General features: G+C 41.7%; 1 protein-coding gene across 3 annotated transcripts; it reads left to right on the top strand.

Moving 5' to 3' along the window:
• The first annotated feature begins 1,165 nt into the window (after positions 1 to 1,165).
• Positions 1,166 to 23,799, top strand: LOC106564432 (intraflagellar transport protein 27 homolog). Of its 3 annotated transcripts, XM_082958719.1 has the most exons (8): positions 1,172 to 1,318; positions 1,858 to 1,937; positions 18,131 to 18,490; positions 22,068 to 22,127; positions 22,286 to 22,345; positions 22,659 to 22,776; positions 22,997 to 23,106; positions 23,287 to 23,799. In XM_082958719.1, the coding sequence occupies exons 3-8, from the start codon at positions 18,485 to 18,487 to the stop codon at positions 23,383 to 23,385; spliced, it is 453 nt and encodes a 150-aa protein (XP_082814845.1). In that variant the 5' UTR covers positions 1,172 to 1,318; positions 1,858 to 1,937; positions 18,131 to 18,484; the 3' UTR covers positions 23,386 to 23,799. The 3 variants fall into 3 exon arrangements, with proteins under 3 accessions (XP_082814843.1, XP_082814844.1, XP_082814845.1); XM_082958717.1 differs by lacking the exon at positions 18,131 to 18,490 and having other exon boundaries at positions 1,166 to 1,318; XM_082958718.1 differs by lacking the exon at positions 18,131 to 18,490 and having other exon boundaries at positions 1,166 to 1,318; positions 22,659 to 22,814.

The raw sequence follows: 23,799 nt of genomic DNA, 5'->3' as shown, positions 1-23,799 counted from the left end.
TGAGCCAGCACAGCCTGTGTGTGTGTGTGGAGGGGGGTCTGAAAAAAAAACTATTAACCTGAATTAGGGCCAGACTAGTTACCATCATTTTCTCACATTGCCATTGACAGTTTTTTCTATTGTCTCTTTTTGGTCTATTTAGATTGTTAATATAAATTGTATACAAAAAAATGTAAAAAATGTTACGGTTAAAAATGTTAATGTTTTACTGTGACTTGTTGTAGGCTCCTAAGTGGACCATAAGGTTAAAAACCAAACCAAATTAAGAAAACTAAACTAAAAAAAATAAATTAAAAACTAAGTAACTCCACCAGAGTCTCTCTTTTGGGTCACTTTTGCCGGTCCCAAGCCTGGATAAAGGAGGAGGGTTGGAATTGTGACATAAAAAAAAACAAGAATCGACAGACGAAAGTTCATTTGTAGTTCTAAACATATTTAGGGTATTTTTTACTCACTTTTTGTCTCAACGTTATTCCTCTCTCCTACAGCATCCATCACAATTACATGCGCATGGCCAATTATGCAAATTAGGTGATGATGTCATTTAGCAACTTTTAGGACAGCCAATAGCTACTTTCCTTACTGAGGAGTTGGCAACACTGAATTCGCTACGGCCCATTGGAGAGTCATGTGCAGGTCATTTGTCATAGCCGAGAAAGAGAGAGAAGAGGGAAAACTGAGTTGAGGGGGAAGACTTACATAGACTTTGGCAGTCTAATTTTTGCTTCTAATAATCTTAGGACACAACATGGCATTTAGGAGATAGAATTTAGGGCTACCTACTATAGAAAATCATGATAGAAATGATGGCCTGTCAAGCAGTGCATATTTTATAGATATGAATGTACCTGTGTGCATTCAAATTATGTTGATTAGCTATTCTAAAAGATGGGATGCATGTTCCATTGAAAATATCACTGAGGCAGTACATAAAACAATTCTTAATACCTTACTGGCTCTAACACGGGAGTAAAATTCAGTAGGCTAATTGCTAGAAAATTGGTCTACAGTCAATGAACGCTTCCATCTAGCGGTAATTAAGGGAACAGTCACGTTGGGCTCAGGTTGACGTCAACGCTCTTACGTTGACACAGCTGGCCAATGACAGCGCAGATATTGATACGTGCTTGAGGGTTGGATCAGTGAGAGCGTTTCTGCTCAGGTTGCTAGGAAACGCGTCGTGTCCATGTTGCTGAGGCGGAAGAAAGATTCTGTAGCGTAAAATAAAAAACACAAAGCAGTTTTGAAGATTTTTCTAATATATTTATTTGTTTGTACGCTGCCATGGTGAAATTAAGAGCAAGGTGCCTTCTTGTAGGTAAGATTTAGAAATGTATGTACTGTATGTCTGTACTGTAAAGAAAGTATCTGAGAGATAGGCTAGCTTGCAAAACGTTGGATAGGACAGAGCAGCTAGCTAGCTAAGTTAGAAAAGGCCCTAGATAGCTAACAGTTTTACAAGCATTTGCAAGTTACATAAGTCTAGGATTACACGTTTGAGTAGGGTAAACATGGAAGAGACGTATGTAAATGTGAACATGTTTACATTGCCATAGCAAGTGAAATAGATAATAAACAAAAGTGAAATAAACAATAAAACATTTACAGTAAACATTACTCTTATAAAAGTTCCAAAAGAATAAAGACATTTCAAATGTCATATTATGTCTATATACAGTGTTGTAATGATGTGAAAATAGTTAAAGTACAAAAGGGAAAATAAATAAACATAAATATAGGTTGTATTTACAATGGTGTTTGTTCATCTCGCTCTCTCTCTGTCTCTCTCTGGCTCTCTCTCTGGCTCTCTCTGGCTCTCTCTCTCTCTCTCTGTCGCGCCACCCTTCCCCTCTTCAGGAGATGCTGCAGTGGGGAAAAGTGCTCTCTCTCAGATGTTCCGGAGTGATGGCGCACACTTCCAGAAGAACTACAGTATGGTGAGAAAATACACACACACACACACACACACACACACACACACACACACACTGGCCTCTCTCTAGCTGGTCTCCCAGATCTGTTTGTTTGTGCTCTTGCCAACTTAGATTCTTCACTTAAAATGTATGCCAAACAAAAACCATCGATTTCAAAGTTTAACAAATCATACAACTCTATGCACAAGGACTACTTTTAACAATATGCACTGAACATTTTACCAAAACACATTTAATGGAAGAACTGTGTTGATATTCCAAAAACGGTTAAATATCTGCTCAGAATTATGATTCAATGATGGCTGCAGAAATCATGGGTTGTCAGCTATGACATGACTCATTGACCACACACACTGCATAACAACAACGCACTGGTGTGAGTGTGTGCGTTGTGACACACCAGTCTAAGTGAACAGAGACAAATCAAATCACATTTTATTTGTCACATGCACTGAATACAACTGTTGTGGACTTTACTGTGAAATGCTCTTCCCAACGATGAAATACAAAATAATACTAATAGTAACACACGGAGTAAAATCCACAAGAATGGAGCTCTATACGGGGAGTATTAGTACCAGATCAAGAGGTACGAGGTATTTGAGGCAGATACAGTTGAAGTCGGAAGTTTACATACACCTTAGCCAAATACATTTAAACTCAGTTCTTCACATTTCCTAAAATGTAATCCTTGTAAAAATTCCCTGTCTTAGGTCAGTTAGGATAACCACTTTATTTTAAGAATGTGAAATGTCAACATAATAGTAGAGAGAAGGATTTATTTCAGCTTTTATTTATTTCATAACATTCCCAGTTGGTCAGAAGTTTACATACACTCAATTAGTATTTGGTAGCATTGGCTTTAAATTGTTTAACTTGGGTCAAACGTTTTGGGTAGCCTTCCACAAGCTTCCCACAATAAGTTGGGTGAATTTTGGTCCATTCCTCCTGACAGAGCTGGTGTAACGGAGTCAGGTTTGTAGGCCTCTTTGCTCACACACACTTTTTCAGTTCTGTCCACAAATGTTCTATAGGATAGAGGTCAGGGCTTTGTTATGGCCACTCCAATACCTCGACTTTGTTGTGCGTAAAGCCATTTTGCCACAACTTTGGAAGTATGCTTGGGTTCATTGTCCATTTGGAAGAGCCATTTGCGACCAAGCTTTAACTTCCTGACTGATGTCTTGAGATGTTGCTTCAATATATCCACATAATTTTCCTACCTCATGATGCCATCTATCTTGGGAAGTGCATCAGTCCCTCCTGCAGCAAAGCACCCCCACAACATGATGCTGCCACCCCCATGCTTCACGGTTGGGATGGTGTTCTTCAGCGTGCAAGCCTCCCCCTTTTTCCTCCAAACATAACGATGGTCATTATTGGCAAACAGTTATATTTTTGTTTCATCAGACCAGAGGACATTTCTCCAAAACGTACAATCTTTGTCCCCATGTGCAGTTGCAAACCGTAGTCTGGCTTTTTTATGGCGATTTTGGAGCAGTGGCTTCTTCCTTTCTGAGCGGCCTTTCAGGTTATGTCGATATAGGACTCGTTTTACTGTGGATATAGATACTTTTGTACCTGTTTCCTCCAGCATCTTCACAAGGTCCTTTGCTGTTGTTCTGGGATTGATTTGCACTTTTCGCACCACAGTACATTCATCTCTAGGAGACAGAACGCGTCTCCTTCCTGAGCGGTATGACGGCTGCATGGTCCCATGGTGTTTATACTTGCGTACTATTGTTCGTACAGATGAACGTGGAACCTTCAGGCATTTGAAAATTGCTCCCAAGGATGAACCAGACTTGGCTGATTTCTTTTGATTTTCCCATGATGTCAAGCAAAGAGGCACTGAGTTTGAAGGTATGCCTTGAAATACATCCACAGGTACACCTCCAATTGATTCAAATTATGTCAATTAGCCAATCAGAAGCTTCTAAAGCCATGACATCCTTTTCTGGAATTTTCCAAGCTGTTTAAAGGTACAGTCAATTTGGTGTATGTAAACTTCTGACCCACTGGAATTGTGATACATTGAATTATAAGTGAAATAATCTGTCTGTAAACAATTGTTGGAAAAATTACTTGTCATGCACAAAGTAGATGTCCTAACCGACTTGCCAAAACTATAGTTTGTTAACAAAAAAATTGTGGAGTGGTTGAAAAATGACTTTTAATGACTCCAACCTAAGTGTATGTAAACTTCTGACTTCAACTGTATGTACATGGGTAAAGTGACTAGGCATCAGGATAGATAATAATAAGGTATTTGAGATGGATAAGTACATGAAGGCAGGGTTAAGTGACTAGGCATCAGGATAGATAATAATAAGGTATTTGAGGTAGATAAGTACATGAAGGCAGGGTAAAGTGACTAGGCATCAGGATATATAATAATAAGGTATTTGAGGTAGATATGTACCTGAAGGCAGGGTAAAGTGACTAGGCATCAGGATAGATAATAATAAGGTATTTGAGGTAGATAAGTACATGAAGGCAGGGTAAAGTGACTAGGCATCAGGATAGATAATAATAAGGTATTTGAGGTGGATAAGTACATGAAGGCAGGGTAAAGTGACTAGACATCAGGATAGATAATAATAAGGTATTTGAGGTTGATATGTACATGAAGGCAGGGTAAAGTGACTAGACATCAGGATAGATAATAATAAGGTATTTGAGGTAGATATGTACATGAAGGCAGGGTAAAGTGACTAGGCATCAGGATAGATAATAATAAGTTATTTGAGGTGGATAAGTACCTGAAGGCAGGGTAAAGTGACTAGGCATCAGGATAGATAATAATAAGTTATTTGAGGTAGATATGTACATGAAGGCAGGGTAAAGTGACTAGGCATCAGGATAGATAATAATAAGTTATTTGAGGTGGATAAGTACCTGAAGGCAGGGTAAAGTGACTAGGCATCAGGATAGATAATAATAATAAGAGTGAAATGATGAACAGAGTAGCAGCAACACATTATGAGTGTACAACTGTGTGTGTGTGTGTGTGTGTGTGTGTGTGTGTGTGTGTGTGTGTGTGTGTGTGTGTGTGTGTGTGTGTGTGTGTGTGTGTGTGTGTGTGTGTGTGTGTGTGTGTGTGTGTGTGTGTGTGTGTGTGGACAAGTTGTTACAGCTGTTGATAAGTCATTGTAGTAATCTGACAATGTTTGTCATGTCATTACATTAAGATATAAGGGGGGGGGGGGGTCATAGCTATAAAATTCACAAGTTGATTTAAAACCTATTTTTAACCCTTTCTCATGGTTGTTGTCTTGATGGATTTGTCCAAAATCGTGTGACGTAAAACATTACTTTTCTGTCCTTGCATTTATGGCAGTCTAAGTTGTCGTTATATCATGTATTAACCATTAATCAGTTAAATTAGACATTGAACTTGAACCCTTTAAGAGTCCTGGATCTAGATGTCAAACAGTTTTTTGTATAGAGATCTCAGAAATGCACTGCAACTACATAACATTGTGTGTCTCCTTAGGTTACAGGGTCAAAACAGTTTTCATGGGCTCACAAATCCCAAATAGAATGCTTCTAACTGAAAGAATAATCATACCTTGATACTTAAAACCTAAATTGATGCTGTCATTAACATGGTTCTTCAATAATTATGTAAAGTACTTGTTGGATGCGCATTTGGTGTCGAGCTGTTTAATAACGCCGTGATCATTTCACACATCATCATCTGATCCAGGAAGGAATATACGGAATGACATTCAAGTGAGGAACAGCTGTTGTGATAACGTATGCCATGCTACAACAGCCCAAGTGCTGGAAAAAAGGTGTTCCTGAGGAATCTCCAGAATGTTTTGGTGTCTCATTCCTTATTCCGGTGAAGATAGTTGTGTCTGGATTCACATTGGATTTAATATCCCTAGCGAATCGATGTTGAGAATCTCAAATCAAATCAAAATGTATTTGTCACATACACATGGTTAGCAGATGTTAATGCGAGTGTAGCGAAATGCTTGTGCTTCTAGTTCCGACCATGCGGTAATAACTAACAAGTAATCTAACAATTTCACAACAACTACCTTATACACACAAGTGTAAAGGAATGAACAAGAATATGTACATACAAATATATAGATGAGCGATGGCCGAACGGCATAGGCAAGATGCAGTAGATGGTATAGAGTACAGTATATATATATATGAGATGAGTAATGTAGGGTATGTAAACATTATTTAAAGTGGCATTGTTTAAAGTGGCTAGTGATACATTTATTACATAAATATTTCCATTATTAAAGTGGATAGAGATGAGTCAGTATGTTGGCAGCAGCCACTCAATGCTAGTGATGGCTGTTTAACAGTCTGATATCCTTGAGATCCCCGCTTTGATGCACCTGTACTGACCTCGCCTTCTGGATGATAGCGGGGTGAACAGGCAGTGGCTCGGGTGGTTGTTGTCCTTGATGATCTTTTTGGCCTTCCTGTGACATCGGGTGGGGTAGGTGTCCTGGAGGGCAGGTAGTTTGCCCTGGGTGATGCGTTGTGCAGACCTCACTACCCTCTGGAGAGCCTTACGGTTGTGGGCGGAGCAGTTGCCGTACCAGGCAGTGATACAGCCCGACAGGATGCTCTCGATTATGCATCTGTAAAGGTTTGTGAGTGTTTTTGGTGACAAGCCAAATTTCTTCTGCCTCCTGAGGTTGAAGAGGTGCTGCTGCGGCCCGTCAGGAAGTCCAGGACCCAGTTGCACAGGGCGGGGTCGAGACCCAGGGTCTCGAGCTTAATGACGAGTTTGGAGGGTACTATGGTGTTAAATGCTGAGCTGTAGTCGATGAACAGCATTCTTACATAGGTATTCCTCTTGTCCAGATGGGTTAGGGCAGTGTGATTGCGATTGCGTTGTCTGTGGACCTATTGGGGCGGTAAGCAAATTGGAGTGGGTCTAGGGTGTCAGGTAGGGTGGAGGGGATATGGTCCTTGACTAGTCTCAAAGCACTTCATGATGACGGAAGTGAGTGCTACAGGGCGGTAGTCATTTAGCTCAGTTACCTTAGCTTTCTTGGGAACAGGAACAATAGTGGCCCTCTTGAAGCATGTGGGAACAGCACGCTGGGATAAGGATTGATTGAATATGTCCGTAAACACACCAGCCAGCTGGTCTGCGCATGTTCTGAGGACGCGGCTGGGGATGCCGTCTGGGCCGGCAGCCTTGCGAGGGTTAACACATTTAAATGTTTTACTCACGTTAACTGCAGTGAAGGAGAGCCCGCAGGTTTTGGTAGCGGACCGTGTCAGTGGCACTGTATTGTCCTCAAAGCGAGCAAAGAAGTTGTTTAATTTGTCTGGGAGCAAGACATCGTGGTCCGCGACGGGGCTGGTTTTCCTTTTGTAGTCCGTGATTGACTGTAGACCCTGCCACATACCTCTCGTGTCTGAGCCATTGAATTGCGACTCCACTTTGTCTCTATACTGATGCTTAGCTTGTTTGATTGCCTTGCGTAGGGAATAGCTACACTGTTTGTATTCGGTCATGTTTCCGGTCACCTTGCCCTGATTAAAAGCAGTGGTTCGCGCTTTCAGTTTTGCGCGAATGCTGCCATCAATCCACGGTTTTCGGTTGGGGAAGGTTTTAGTAGACGCTGTGGGTACAACATCACCAATGCACTTGCTAATAAACTCGCTCAACGAATCAGCGTATTCATCAATATTATTGTCCGACGCTATGCGGAACATATCCCAGTCCACGTGATCGAAGCAATCTTGAAGCGTGGAATCCGATTGGTCGGACTAGCTTTGAACAGACCTGAGCACGGGCGCTTCCTGTTTTACTTTCTGTCTATAGGCTGGGAGCAACAAAATGGAGTCGTGGTCAGATTTTCCGAAAGGAGGGCGGGGGAGGGCTTTGTATGCATCGCGGAAGTTAGAATAACAATGATCCAGGGTTTTACCAGCCCTGGTTGCACAATCGATATGCTGATAGAATTTAGGGAGCCTTGTTTTCAGATTAGCCTTGTTATAATCCCCAGCTTCAATAAATGCAGCCTCAGGATATGTGGTTTCCAGTTTACATAGAGTCAAATGAAGTTCTTTCAGGGCTGTTGATGTGTCTGCTTGGGGGGTATATACACGACTGTGATTATGATCGAAGATAATTCTCTTGGTAGATAATGCGGTCGGCATTTGATTGTTAGGAAATCTAGGTCAGGTGAACGAAAGGACTTAAGTTCCTGTATGATCACACCACGTCTCGTTAATCATAAGGCATACACCCCCGCCCTTCTTCTTACCAGAGAGATGTTTGTTTCTGTCGGCGCGATGCGTGAAGAAACCAGGTGGCTGTACTGACTCTGATAACGTATCCCGAGTGAGCCATGTTTCCGTGAAACAAAGAACGTTACAATCTCTGATGTCTCTCTGGAAGGCAACCCTTGCTCGGATTTTGTCTACCTTGTTGTCAAGAGACTGGACATTGGCGAGTAGTATGCTCAGGAGCGGTGCGTGATGTGCCCGTCTACGGAGCCTGACCAGAAGACCACTCCGTCTGCCCCTTCTGCGGCGCCGTTGTTTTGGGTCGCTGGCTGGGATCCGATCCATTGTCCTGGGTGGTGGACCAAACAGAGGATCTGCTTCGGGAAAGTCGTATTCCTGGTCATAATGTTGGTGAGTTGACGTTGCTCTTATATCCAATAGTTCCTCCTGACTATATGTAATAAAACTTAAGATTTCCTGGGGTAACAATGTAAGAAATAACACATAAAAAGAACAAAATACCGCATAGTTACCTAGGAACGCAAAGCGAGGCGGCCATCTCTGTCAGCGCCAGAAGTTGTTGTGGTCTTGTAGTCTGCTTGATTTACAGCAGGGTCTCGTGAGATTTAACAGAGAAAGCATCAAGGTAATGAATTAATATTTTCGTCCCTCGAACTGGACCCTTACTGTGCCTAATTGTGTAGGATAGACGATTGCGCAACACCCAACTCTATTCCTATGAATTATTCTGGATATAATGACAACAAATGACATAGCCTAGTGGGCTCATTCACAATATGAGCTCGTAATGAAATAACATGACAAATACATGTCGGTTTCCATGTTACACCTGCAATTTTAAACAATACAAGGGGTTTGAAGTAGCCTAGTTGAACTCGAAGCTCAGAAATTAATAATATCTAATGCTGGCTTCAACTTGGCTTTCCAAACAAATCCTTCCATTACAAAAGGAACCTGGTTTTTGGTAGCATGGTCATTCTAAAAACAGATGGTTAGGTTAATGCTAACGCTATTGATGGCTTTATTATGTGTGCCTGCGTAGGCCACATAGTCTACAGAAACATCACCATGCATACATCCTATTTATTTAGTCAGGACACATTATAGAATATAATAATAATTACAAATCAATGTATTGGCAAGGCCTAAAAAATTTATTATTCTTAAAGTGGTAATGGCATACTTCTTTTGACACTTTTTGCATGCTTTTTGGGGGGTGGGCTGTGTGTGTGTGTGTGTGTGTGTGTGTGTGTGTGTGTGTGGGGGGGGGGTTCTATATTAAGCCCTATATGTACATAAATCAAAATGATTGCATTTGAGTAATTTAGCAGACACTCTTATCCAGAGCGACTTACAGGAACAATTAGGTTTAAGTGCCTTGCTCAAGGGCACATCGACAGATTTTTCATCTAGTCGGCTCGGGGATTCAAACCAGCAACCTTTTGGTTACTGGCCCAATGCTCTTATCCACTAGGCTACCTGACGCAGAATTGTATAACACTGAAGTCCTTGAAAATTACAATGAAGTGCTTGAAAAAGTCCCTAAAAGTAGTTGAATTTGACTTGCCAATGTCTGTATGAACCCTGCTTAAAGGATGAATAGTCCTAGGCCTATGTTGTTGTAAGTGGACGTATGGGCCAATTTGCATATATTCCTCTAAGTACACATGTCGAACTGCATAAAAATTATTAACATTTTTGTTTCAAACCATTTTGAAATGTTGATCCCAATGCCACACATTGGCCCTGTTATTTATAGAAATACTCATATACAGTATAGTAGTGTGCATAAAGTCAGTGCAGATAGGTTCAGTGCAGATAGTCTGGGTAACCATTTAATGAACTGTTTTGTGGTCTGATGATGTCTATTTAGCAGTCTTATGGCATGGGGTTAGAAGCTGTAGCCGATGCTCCGGTGCCATTTGCCGGACAGTGGCAGATTGAACAGTCTATGGCATGGGTGGTTGAAGTCTGACAATTCTCCGGGCCTTTCTCTGACACTGCCTGATATAGAAGTCCTGGATGGCAGGGAGCTTGGCCCCAGTGATGTACTGGGCTGTCCGCACCACCCTCTATAGTGATATGCGTTCGAGGACGCTGTATTTACCATAACAAGCGGTAATGCAGCCAGTCAAGATGCTCTCAATGGTGCAGCTGTATAACTTTTTGAGGATCCGAGGGCTCATGCAAAATCTTTTCTGCCTCCTGAGGGGGAAGATGCACGGTCGTGCCCTCTTCACGACTGTGAGGAACATGATAATTCATTAGTGATGTGGACGCTAAGAAACTTGAAGCTCTCGACCCGCTCCACTACAGCTCCGTCAGAGTGGAGAGATCACTTTGAGGAGCATTATTATGATACAACACACACACACACACACACACACACACACACGCATGTGAATGTTACCCAAACCCCAGACTCCAACTAACTTTGTTCAGTCTGTTGGACTAAAGGTTATAGACAGACAGACAGACAGACAGACAGACAGACAGACAGACAGACAGACAGACAGACAGACAGACAGACAGACAGACAGACAGACAGACAGACAGACAGACAGACAGACAGACAGACAGACAGACAGACAGACAGACAGACAGACAGACAGACAGACAGACAGACAGACAGGAAGCAGCATCCGGTCCGCAGCCATTCCATTCTCCTCACGTTCTCTTCCTCTCAAATGTCAGACGGCCTGTTAGCTTACCTACTGACCGATCTGTTCCGCTATTTATTGCGGACAGGTTCTCTCTCTTACTCACACACACACACACACACACACACACACACACACACACACACACACACACACACACACACACACACACACACACACACCACACACACACACACACACACAAACATGCAACACACACACACCCAACCAACCTTTATGTATTCTGTACAGGCTCTCATTGACATTCCACTGAGAGAGAGCCTTCCCAATCCCCATGATGCATCACATCCGCTCATTGCCCCGTCTCTGGTTGGAATATCGCGGAGGAAGAGTGTGTGGGCGTGCGTGCGCAGTTGGCTGCAGTCTTTTGTGTGTGCGTGTGGCGGTGGGCTGCAGTCTTGCACACAAATCAAATTGTATTGGTAACATACACATATGTAGCAGATGTTATTGGTAACATACACATATGTAGCAGATGTTATTGGTAACGTACACATATGTAGTAGATGTTATTGGTAACATACACATATGTAGCAGATGTTATTGGTAACGTACACATATGTAGCAGATGTTATTGGTAACATACACATATGTAGTAGATGTTATTGGTAACATACACATATGTAGCAGATGTTATTGGTAACGTACACATATGTAGCAGATGTTATTGGTAACGTACACATATGTAGCAGATGTTATTGGTAACATACACATATGTAGCAGATGTTATTGGTAACATACACATATGTAGCAGATGTTATTGGTAACATACACATATGTAGCAGATGTTATTGGTAACATACACATATGTAGTAGATGTTATTGGTAACATACACATATGTAGCAGATGTTATTGGTAACATACACATATGTAGCAGATGTTATTGGTAACATACACATATGTAGTAGATGTTATTGGTAACATACACATATGTAGCAGATGTTATTGGTAACATACACATATGTAGCAGATGTTATTGGTAACATACACATATGTAGCAGATGTTATTGGTAACATACACATATGTAGCAGATGTTATTGGTAACATACACATATGTAGCAGATGTTATTGCGGGTGTAGCGAAATGCTTATGTTCCTAGCTCCAACAGTGAGGTAATATCTAACTAAATGCTTATGTTCCTAGCTCCAACAGTGAGGTAATATCTAACTAAATGCTTATGTTCCTAGCTCCAACAGTGAGGTAATATCTAACTAAATTCTTATGTTCCTAGCTCCAACAGTGAGGTAATATCTGACAGTATAAAACAATACATACAAATCTAAAGTAAAATAATGTAATTAAGAAATATAGAAATATTAGGATGAGCAATGCCAGAGTCCGGAATATAAATATAGATGTATATGATGGGATGTATAGACATGGACAGTATCTCAATAGAATATGTTGTATATATGTAGAATATGTAGGATATAATATGTCGTATATACAGTTGAAGTTGGAAGTTTACATACATCTTATCCAAATACATTTAAACTCAGTTTCACAATTCCTGACATTTAATCAGAGTAAAAATTCCCTGTCTTAGGTCAGTTAGGATCACCACTTTATTTTAACAATGTGAAATGTCAGAATAATAGTTGAGAGAATGATTTATTTCAGCTTTTCTTATTATCACATTCCCATTGGGTCAGAAGTTTACCTACACTCAATTAGTATTTGGTAGCATTGGCTTTAAATTGTTTAACTTGGGTAAAATGTTTCGGGTAGCCTTCCACAAGCTTCACACAATAAGTTGGGTGAATTTTGGCCCATTCCTCCTGACAGAGCTGGTGTAACTAGGTCAGTTTTGTAGGCCTCCTTGCTCGCACATGCTTTTTCAGTTCTGCCCACAAATTTTCTATAGGAATTGAGGTCAGGGCTTTGTTATGGCCACTCCAATACCTTGACTTTGTTGTCCTTAAGCCGTTTTGCCATAACTTTGGAAGTATGCTTGTCCATTTGGAAGACCCATTTGCGACTAAGCTTTCACTTCCTGACTGATGTCTTGAGATGTTGCTTCAATATATCAACATAATTTTCCTACCTCATGATGCCATCTATTTTGTGACGTGCACCAGACCCTTCTGCAGCAAAGCACCCCCACAACATGATGCTGCCACCCCCATGTTTCACGGTTGGGATGGTGTTCTTCGGCTGTTTTGGAGCAGTGGCTTCTTCCTTGCTGAGCGGCCTTTCAGGTTATGTCGATATAGGACTAGTTTTACTGTGGATATAGATACTTTTGTACCTGTTTCCTCCGGCATCTTCCCAAGGTCCTTTGCTGTTGTTCTGGGATTGATTTTCACTTTTCGCACCAATGTACATTCATCTCTAGGAGACAGAACGCATCTTGTTCCTGAGCGGTATGTCGGCTGCGTGGTCCCATGGTGTTTATACTTGCGTACTATTGTTTGTACAGATGAAGATGGTACCTTCAGGCGTTTGGAAATTGCTCCCAAGGATGAACCAGACTTGTGGAGGTTTGCCATTTTTTTCTGAGGTCTTGGCTGATTTCTTTTGATTTTCCCATGATGTCAAGCAAAGAGGCACTGAGTTTGAAGGTAGGCTTTGAAGTACATATGTATGTAAACTTCTGACCCACTGGAATTGTGATACAGTGAATTATAAGTGAAATAATCTGTCTGTAAACAATTGTTGGAAAAATTATTTGTGTCATGCACAAAGTAGATGTCTTAACCGACATGCCAAAACTATAGTTTGTTAACAAGAAATTTGTGGAGTGGTTGAAAAACGAGTTTTAATGACTCCAATCTAACTTTATGTAAACTTCCGACTTCAACTGTATGTAGAATATGTAGGATAGAATAGTAGATATACAGCAATAGTGGAATAGGGTGGACTTGACTAGAATACAGTATATGCATATGAAATTAGTAAAACAATATGTAAACATTATTAAAGTGACCAGAGTTCCATGACTATGTACATCGGGCAGCAGTCTCTCTGAGTACCGGGTGGTATCCGGCTAGTGACAGTGACTAAAGTTCAGGGCAGGGTACTGGGCGAAGGCTAGTGGTGACAGTTTAAAAACCCCTAAGGTCGATTTCCGCTCCCCGCAGAAATGGAATGAACATAATGGCTGTACGACCCCCACAAGTGTCTGGGGACTAGTCTGAAGTCTGTCCAACTTCTGTCTGTAGCGGCCCAACAGTCTGAGCTACACACTAATATGAACACGTACATGTCGGTTGTTTTGCTCTAGGATGCTCACAGGTCTCACAATACTCATCTGAAGGTCCAGTATATATAGTTGAAGTTGGAAGTTTACATACACTTAGGTTGGAGTTATTAAAACTCGTTTTTCAACCACCCCCACAAATTTCTTATTAACAAACTATAGTTTTGGCATGTCGGTTAGGACATCTACTTTATGCATGACACAAGTAATTTTTCCAACAATTGTTTACAGACAGATTATTTCACTTATAATTCACTGTATCACAATTCCAGTGGGTCAGAAGTTTACATACACAAAGTTGACTGTGCCTTTCAACAGCTTGGAAAATTCCAGAAAATTCCGTCATGGCTTTAGAAGCTTCTGATTGGCTAATTGTCATCATTTGAGTCAATTGGAGGTATACCTGTGGATGTATTTCAAGGCCTACCTTCAAACTCACTGCCTCTTTGCTTGACATCATGGGAAAATCAAAAGAAATAAGCCAAGGCCTCAGAAAAACAATTGTAGACTTCCACAAGTCTGGTTCATCCTTGGGAGCAATTTCCAAACGCCTAAAAGTACCACGTTCACCTATACAAACAATAGTACGCAAGTATAAACACCATGGGACCATGCAGCCGTCATACCGCTCAGGAAGGAGACGCGTTCTGTCTCCTAGAGATGAACGTACTTTGGTGCGAAAAGTGCAGATCAATCCCAGAACAACAGCAAAGGACCTTGTGAAGATGCTGGAGGAAAGGCCTCTCAGCAAGGAAGAAGCCACTGCTCCAAAACCGCCATAAAAGCCGGACTACGGTTTGCAACTGCACATGGGGACAAAGATCGTGCTTTTTGGAGAAATGTCCTCTGGTCTGATGAAACAAAAATAGAACTGTAAGGCCATAATGACCATCGTTATGTTTGGAGGAAAAAGGGGGAGGCTTGCAAGCCGAAGAACACCATGCCATCCGTGAAGTATGGGGGTGGCAGCATCATGTGGTGGGGGTGCTTTGCAGCACGAGGGTCTGGTGCACGTCACAAAATAGATGGCATCATGAGGTAGGAAAATTATGTGGATATATTGAATCAACTCAATCTCAAGACATCAGTCAGGAAGTTAAAGCTTGGTCGCTAATGGGTCTTCCAAATGGACAATGACCCCAAGCATACTTCCAAAGTTGTGGCAAAATGGCTTAGGGACAACAAAGTCAAGGTATTGGAGTGGCCATCACAAAGCCCTGACCTCAATCCTATAGAAAATGTGTGGGCAGAACTGAAAAAGTGTGTGCGAGCAAGGAGGCCTACAAACCTGACTTAGTTACACCAGTTCTGTCAGAAGGAATGGGACCAAAATTCACCCAACTTATTGTGGGAAGGTTGTGGAAGGCTACCCGAAACGTTTGACCCAAGTTAAACAATTTAAAGGCAATACTACCAAATACTAATTGAGTGTATGTAAACTTCTGACCCACTGGGAATGTGATGAAAGAATTAAAAGCTGAAATAAATCATTCTCTCTACTATTATTCTGACATTTCACGTTCTTAAAATAAAGTGGTGATCCTAACTGACCTAAGACACGGCAGTTTTACTAGGATTAAATATCAGGAATTATGAAAAACTGAGTTGAAATGTATTTGGTTAAGGTGTATGTAAACTTCCGAGTTCAACTGTATAAATGGAAGTACAGTATATATGGAGACTGTTTAGTGACAACGATAAAGGGTTAAATGCATGTATATAAAAAAAATAATAACAAGTGTTTCTCACAGATATAGGATAGTCACTTCAGAACTATCTTCCTTTAGATATTTTTCTTCTGTTGTTCCATGTAGTGAATCTGTTATTCAATGCGTTTGTATGGGCTAATAATTTTTTGATATATATATTTTGATACTTCAAGGGGTCTTAAAATTCTAAATCAAATAGCAAAATGATCCTTGTTATGACCTTAAAACAATTCCATATAGTTTAGTAGTATTGTGTGATTGTATTACTGTTTGATTGTAGTACTGTTTGATTGTAGTACTGTTTTGCCTGTTTGATTGTAATACTGTTTGATTGTAGTGCTGTTTTGCCTATTTGATTGCAGTACTTTTTGATTGTAGTGCTGTTTGATTGTAGTACTGTTTTGCCTGTTTGATTGTAGTACTGTTTGATTGTAGTGCTGTTTTGCCTATTTGATTGTAGTACTGTTTGATTGTAGTGCTGTTTGACTGTAGTACTGTTTTGCCTGTTTGATTGTAGTACTGTTTGATTGTAGTGCTGTTTTGCCTATTTGATTGTAGTACTGTTTGATTGTAGTGCTGTTTGACTGTAGTACTGTTTTGCCTGTTTGATTGTAGTACTGTTTTGCCTCTGTGATTGCCTTACAGATGACATAACTGGACTGTTTGTACTCGTCCATGTCCCAGTCACCTTGCCATGGTTAAATGCGTTGTTTCGAGGTTTCAGTTTTGTGCGAATGCTGCCATCTATCCATGTTTTTGGTTTGGATAGGTTTTAATTGTCACAGTGGGAACCACATCCGTTATGCACTTCCTGATGAACTCAGTCACCGAGTCAGTGTATATGTCAATGTTATTCAAATCAAATTGTATTTGTCACATGCGCCGAATACAACAGGTGTAGACCTTACCGTGAAATGCTTACTTCCAAGCCCTTAACCAACAATGCAGTTTTAAGAAAATAGAGTTAAGAAAATATTTACTAAATAAACTAAAGTAAAAAATGAAAAAAGTAACATAATAAAATAACAATAATGAGGCTATATACAGGGGGTACCGGTACCGAGTCAATGTGCGGTGGGTACAGTGTAAAAACAAAGGTGGGGGGGTGACAATGTAACTAGTCCAGGTGGCCATTTGATTAATTGTTCAGCAGTCTTATGTCTTGGGGGTAGAAGCTGTTAAGGAGCCTTTTGGACCTAGACTTGGCGCTCCGGTACCACTTGCCATGCGGTAACAGAGAGAACAGTCTATGACTTTTGTGACTGGAGTCTTTGACACATTTTTGGGCCTTCCTCTGACACCGCTTAGTATATAGGTCCTGGATGTCAGGAAGCTTGGCCCCAGTGATGTACTGGGCTGTACGCACTACCCTCTGATGCCGAGCAGTTGCCGTACCAGGCGGTGATGCAACCGGTCAGGATGCTCTCGATGGTGCAACTGTAGAACCTTTTGAGGATCTGAGGACCCAAGCCAAATCTTTTCAGTCTCCTGAGGGGGAAAAGGTGTTGATGTGCCCTCTTCACAACTTTCTTGGTGTGTTTGCACCATGATAGTTTATTGTTGATGTGGACACCAAGGAACTTGAAGCTCTCAACCTACTCCACTGCAGCCTCGTTGATGTGAATGGGGGCGTGTTCGGCCCTCCTTTTCCTGTAGTCCACGATCATCTCCATTGTCTTGCTCATGTTGAGGAAGAGGTTGTTGTCCTGGCACCACACTGCCAGGTCTCTGACCTCCTCCCTATAGGCTGTCTCATCGTTGTCAGTGACCAGGCCTACCACCGTTGTGTCGTCAGCAAACTTAATGATGGTGTTGGAGTCATGCCTGGCCAACCCGGAAAATATCCCAGTCCGCGTGATCAAAACAATCTTGAAGCATAGATTCCGATTGGTCATACCAATGTTGAACAGTCCTTACCACGGGTACTTCCCGTTGATTTTCTGAAGGGAGGTGGGGGAGGGCCTTGTAGCAATCTCGTAAGGGCGAGTAGCAATGGTCGAGAATGTTCGAGGTTCGAGTAGCGCAGGCGATGTGTTGTTAAAACTTCAGTAGCGTTTTCCACAGATTTGCTTTATTAAAGTCCCCGGCTACAATAAATGCGGCCTCAGGATATGGGGTTTCCAGTTTGCACAAAGTCCGGTGTAGTTCTGTGAGAGCCGTCGTGGTGTCGGCTTTAGGGGAATATACACGGCTGTGATGATTATCTAAGATAATTTTCACGGGAGGTAATGCGGTCGGCATTTGATTGTGAGGTATTCCAGGTCGAGGGAACAACAGGACTTGAGTTCCTGTATGTTACCACAATGTCACCATGAGTAGTTAATCAAGAAACATACACCTCCGCCTTTCTTTTTCCTCTGACAGTTCTTTGTTCCTGTCCGGGCGATGTACTGAGAACCCAGCTGGCTGTATGGACGGGGACAGTATATCTGGAGAGGGCTATGATTCTGTGAAACAGACTGTGTTACAGTCCCTGATGTCTCTCTAGAAGATCCTCGCCCTGAGCTCGTCTACTTTATTGTCCAGGGACTGAACATTAGCGAGTAATATACTCGCAAGGTGTGGATGATATGCACGCCTCCTGAGTGAGACCAAAATTCCACTCCGTACACCTCTTCTCCATTGGCGTTGCCTTGTAGCAGCTGCTGGGATTAGTGGATTTGCCTCAGGGGAGGTGCGAACAAAGGATCCAATTCAGAAGTCGTATTTTTGGTGGAAATGCTGGTGAGTGACCGTCGATCCAATATCCAAAAGTTATTTTTGGCTGTAGATAATAATGCAAGAAACCTTCTGGGCAAATAATGCAAGAAATAACAAAAAATATATAAATGCTACAAAGTTGCTTACGAGCCAGGAACAGGGCATCCATGTCTATCGGTGCCATTTTGTCCATTTGTGTGTGTGTGTGTGTGTGTGTGTGTGTGTGTGTGTGTGTGTGTGTGTGTGTGTGTGTGCGTGTGCGTGTGCGTGTGTGTGTGTGTGTTGGGCTTCAGTGTTCTGTGTGTAACTTAGTTATGCTCCGTGGCTTGGGCTCAGATGAGTAGAGCATTGAGCAGTGCAGAGTTTGGCAGTGGTGGAAAAAGTTCCAAATTGTCATACTTCTGTAAAAATATAGATACCTTAATGGAAAGTTACTCAAGTGAAAGTCACCCAGTAAAATACTACTTGAGTAACAGTCAAAAAATATTTGGTTTTAAATATACTTAAGTATCAAAAGTAAATGTAAGTGCTCAAATATACTTAAGTATCAAAACTAGAAGTAAAAGTATGAATGATTTAAATGCAAAGTAAAGCAGACGGCACCATTTTCTTGTTTTTAAAATGTACGGATAGCCAGGGGCACACTCCAACACTCAGACATTATTTACAAAATATGCATTTGTGTTTAGTGAGTCCGCCAGACCATAAGCAGTAGGGATTACCACGTGTTCTCTTGATAAGTGTGTGAATTTCACAATTATCCGGTCCTGCTAAGCATTCAAAATGTAACAATTACTTTTGGTTGTCAGGGAAAATGTATGGAGTTAAAAGTGCAATATTTTCTATAGGAATGTAGTGAAGTAAAAGTAAAGTACATTCCCCAAAAAACTACTTAAGTAGTACTTTAAAGTATTTTTACTTACGTACTTTACACCACTGGACTTTGGTCTAAATGGCACCCTATTCCCTATCTACCCCATAAGGCTTTGGTCAAAAATAGTGCACTATATAGGGAATAGGGTGCCATTTGGAAAGGAACTTCAGTGATTATAATATATATAATATAGAACAATATATGCCATTTAGTAGACACTTTTATCCAAAGCGACTTATAGTCATGCGTGCATATATTTTACGTATGATTGGTCCCGGGAATCAAACCCACTACCCTGCTTTTGCAAGTGCCATGCTAGTACCAACTGAGCTACAAAGGACCAAATGAAAATACCACCTTCCTTTCTTCTTCAAGGTTATCACAGATATAGAACTGGATAGGTGTCGTGTGTCAAAGTACACACACACACCAGGGCTGCACTATATGGGAAAAAAACTGAATTGGGATTTTTTTTTTACTAAGTATTACGATTAGGATTTGACGTGCAATACAGTGCAGTGCACTGTATTGTGCAGTGCAGTGCAGTGCAAATGAAAAAAATACTTGTTTAAAAACATTTTTTTTTTATTGGAAAAGTGGTGGATGCATATGTATTCACCCCCTTTGCTATGAAGCCCCTAAATAAGATCTGGTGCAACCAATTACCTTCATAAGTCACATAATTAGTTCAATAAAGTCCCCCTGTGTGCAATCTAAGTGTCACATGATCTGTCGCATGATCTCAGTATATATACACCTGTTCTGAAAGGCCCCAGAGTCTGCAACACCACCAAGCAAGGGGCACCACCAAGCAAGCGGCACCATGAAGACCAAGGAGCTCCCCAAACAGGTCAGGGACAAAGTTTTGGAGAAGTACAGATCAGGTTTGGGCTATAAAAAAATATCACAAACTTTGAACATCCCACGGAGCTCCATTAAATCCATTATTAAAAAATTGAAAGAATATGGCACCACAACAAACCTGCCAAGAGAGGACCGCCCACCAAAACTCACGGACCAGGCAAGAAGGGCATTAATCAGAGAGGCAACAAAGAGACCAAAGATAACCCTGAAGGAGCTGAAAAGCTCTACAGTGGAGATTGGACTATCTGTCAATAGGACCACTTTAAACCGTACACTCCACAGAGCTGGGCTTTACAGAAGAGTGGTCAGAAAAAAAGCCATTGCTTAAAGAAAAAAATAAGCTAACACTTTTGGTGTTCACCAAAAGGCTTGTGGGAGACTCCCCAAACATATGAAAGAAGGTATTCTGGTCAGATGAGACTAAAATGTATATTTTTGGCCATCAAGGAAAACAATAATAATTTTGCAAGCCACTGTATAAATCAAAACACTTGGGTGGACTGTTGGGATCCTAGAAATATAATGATTTATATTAACAAAAATGTATAGTGAATCTAACAGCGAGGAGGAGGAGCGGTGCTGCTTGAGTGACAAGGGCGGGGCTTGTTGTGTGTAGGAAGCAAGCGGAGAAAAAAAACGTAAACTATAAAAATTAGGGCAGTGTGCAGCCTTAAATTGTGCAGCCTTAAAACACACACACCCACTCTTTCTCCTCCTGTGTCAAAGTAGGAAGAAAGCCTTTCACCTATCTTATGCTGTTAGATCTATGTTCTAGATCTTTCATTGGAAACACACAAAGAGAGTTCAAAGTGTTTGAATCAAATCAACGTATTGTAGCCTCTAACCTTTTGTTATGAAAGAGACTGTTTTGTGACAGTTGGGTTTAGGTTGATGTGTGGTTGTTTTGTGATGATTGGGTTTACGTTGTTGTGTGGTTGTTTTGTGATGATTGGGTTTACGTTGTTGTGTGGTTGTTTTGTGATGATTGGGTTTACGTTGTTGTGTGGTTGTTTTGTGATGATTGGGTTTACGTTGTTGTGTGGTTGTTTTGTGATGATTGGGTTTAGGTTGTTGTGTGGTTGTTTTGTGATGATTAGGTTTACGTTGTTGTGTGGTTGTTTTGTGATGATTGGGTTTAGGTTGTTGTGTGGTTGTTTTGTGATGATTGGGTTTACGTTGTTGTGTGGTTGTTTTGTGATGATTGGGTTTAGGTTGTTGTGTGGTTGTTTTGTGATGATTGGGTTTAGGTTGTTGTGTGGTTGTTTTGTGATGATTGGGTTTAGGTTGTTGTGTGGTTGTTTTGTGATGATTGTGTTTAGGTTGTTGTGTGGTTGTTTTGTGATGATTGGGTTTAGGTTGTTGTGTGGTTGTTTTGTGATGGTTGGGTTTACGTTGTTGTGTGGTTGTTTTGTGATGGTTGGGTTTACGTTGTTGTGTGGTTGTTTTGTGATGATTGGGTTTACGTTGTTGTGTGGTTGTTTTGTGATGATTGGGTTTAGGTTGTTGTGTGGTTGTTTTGTGATGATTGGGTTTAGGTTGTTGTGTGGTTGTTTTGTGATGATTGGGTTTAGGTTGTTGTGTGGTTGTTTTGTGATGATTGGGTTTAGGTTGTTGTGTGGTTGTTTTGTGATGGTTGGGTTTAGGTTGTTGTGTGGTTGTTTTGTGATGGTTGGGTTTACGTTGTTGTGTGGTTGTTTTGTGATGATTGGGTTTACGTTGTTGTGTGGTTATTTTACGATGGTTGCGTTGTGGTTGTGTGATGATGGCTGGTTGTAGGTTGTTGCGTGATGATGGTTGGATTTAGGTTGTGTTGTGGCTGTTGTGTGATGGTTGGGCTTAGGTTGTTGTGTGGTTGTTTTCTAGACGGCTGGAGTGGAACTGGTTGTGAAGTCAGTGAACATCCCAGAGACCAGCGACAGTGTGGTGAGTACCCACTCCCTAGACTGACTCCCACACTCCCCCTATATAGGCTAGAAGCTAGGCTGTTTACAGAAGCCATCAATCTGGAGTTCTTTCATACTGAAAATAACTTTGTGATGATTGACAGTGTTTCTCTCTCTCTCTTTCTCTCTCCCTCTCAGGAACTGTACATCTTTGACTCTGCCGGGAGGGAAACCTTTGTTGAAGCATGTGAGAAGTTGGTGAGGCCCACTACATATCTACTCTTCAAAGTTACAAAGGATCCACTACTTTCCCTCATCCCTCTCTCTTCCTCTCTCTTCCCTCTCTCTTCCCTCTCTCATCCCTCTCTCTTCACATCTCTCTTCCCTCTCTCATTCCTCTCTCTTCCTCTCTCTTTTGCTGTTTGCTGAATGTTAAATGGATGCAATATTCAATGTTTCCACCCCCCTCTTTCACCCTCCATCACCCCCTCTCGATCTCTCTCTCTCACTCCCCCCTCTTTCGCCCTCTCTCACCCCCTCTCTCCTCATCCCTCCCTCTATCCCTCTACAGTGGGGCCAGCCGTCTGTGTTGTGTCTGGTGTTTGACGTGAGCAGTGAGCTGTCATTCAGTAGCTGTGGCCGCTGGCTGGAGAGGGTCAGGGCCCACTGCCAGGGTCTGCACATCCCAGGTACCACACACCTCAGCTCTGACCCCCTGTATCTGGAGGTACTTGATCTTAGTGCTCTTTGTGTGTGTGTGTGTGTGTGTGTGTGTGTGTGTGTGTGTGTGTGTGTGTGTGTGTGTGTGTGTGTGTGTGTGTGTGTGTGTGTGTGTGTGTGTGTGTGTGTGTGTGTGTGGGGGGGGGGGGATCAACTTTGTGTGCGTGTGTGTGTTGTTGTGACGTTCAGGTGTGTTGGTGGGTAACAAGTCGGACCTGTCCTCGCGGAGGGAGGTGGAGACCTCGGTGGCCCAGGAGTGGGCCCAAAGCCAGGGGCTGCAGTACCACGAGACGTCCGCTGTGAGTGCACCCACACCTGGACACAACAGACAAGCTCATAGGCTTCTGGAGCCAAAGTGCCAACACCAAGTCCAAAAACACTATACCCTCTAACAAAGCGATGATTAAAATGTTTGTCATTGTGTGTGTGTGTGTGTGTGTGTGTGTGTGTGTGTGTGTGTGTGTGTGTGTGTGTTGCAGAAGGAGATGGAGAACTGTGAGGCTCCCTTTCTGAGTCTAGCCCAGCTGTTCCACGCTCTCTACCAAGACAGACTACAGACCATACAGAACCTGGCCTAACATTCTAGAACCTGGCCCAACATTCTAGAACCTGGCCTAACATTCTAGAACCTGGCCTGACAATCTTGAACCTGAACATTCTAGAACCTGGCCTACCATTGTAGAACCTGCAGAATCTGGCCTAACACATATACATTTCTATTACACTGTATATATTCTGTTTCTAAGGATATATGGATTATATTTCTATGGATTCTAGGACCTGGCCTAATATTCTAGAACTTGGCCCAACATTCCCTAAGTGAAAAATACTGTCTCTGACAGTGAGATATCCACCTTACATTGGGGTGGAGATTAAGATGAAACTATTATCTATTTACTACAATAATTAATGTTATGTATATTCTTCACGTTGTCTGAGTTATGCAGGAGAACATGATAACTTGTATTAAAGTTTGTGATTTCTGTACAGTA

Source organism: Salmo salar, chromosome 12, assembly GCF_965601325.2.
Source record: "Salmo salar chromosome 12, fSalSal1, whole genome shotgun sequence".
NCBI classification, from domain to species: domain Eukaryota; kingdom Metazoa; phylum Chordata; class Actinopteri; order Salmoniformes; family Salmonidae; genus Salmo; species Salmo salar.
This window is presented reverse-complemented; position numbering and strand designations above follow the sequence as displayed.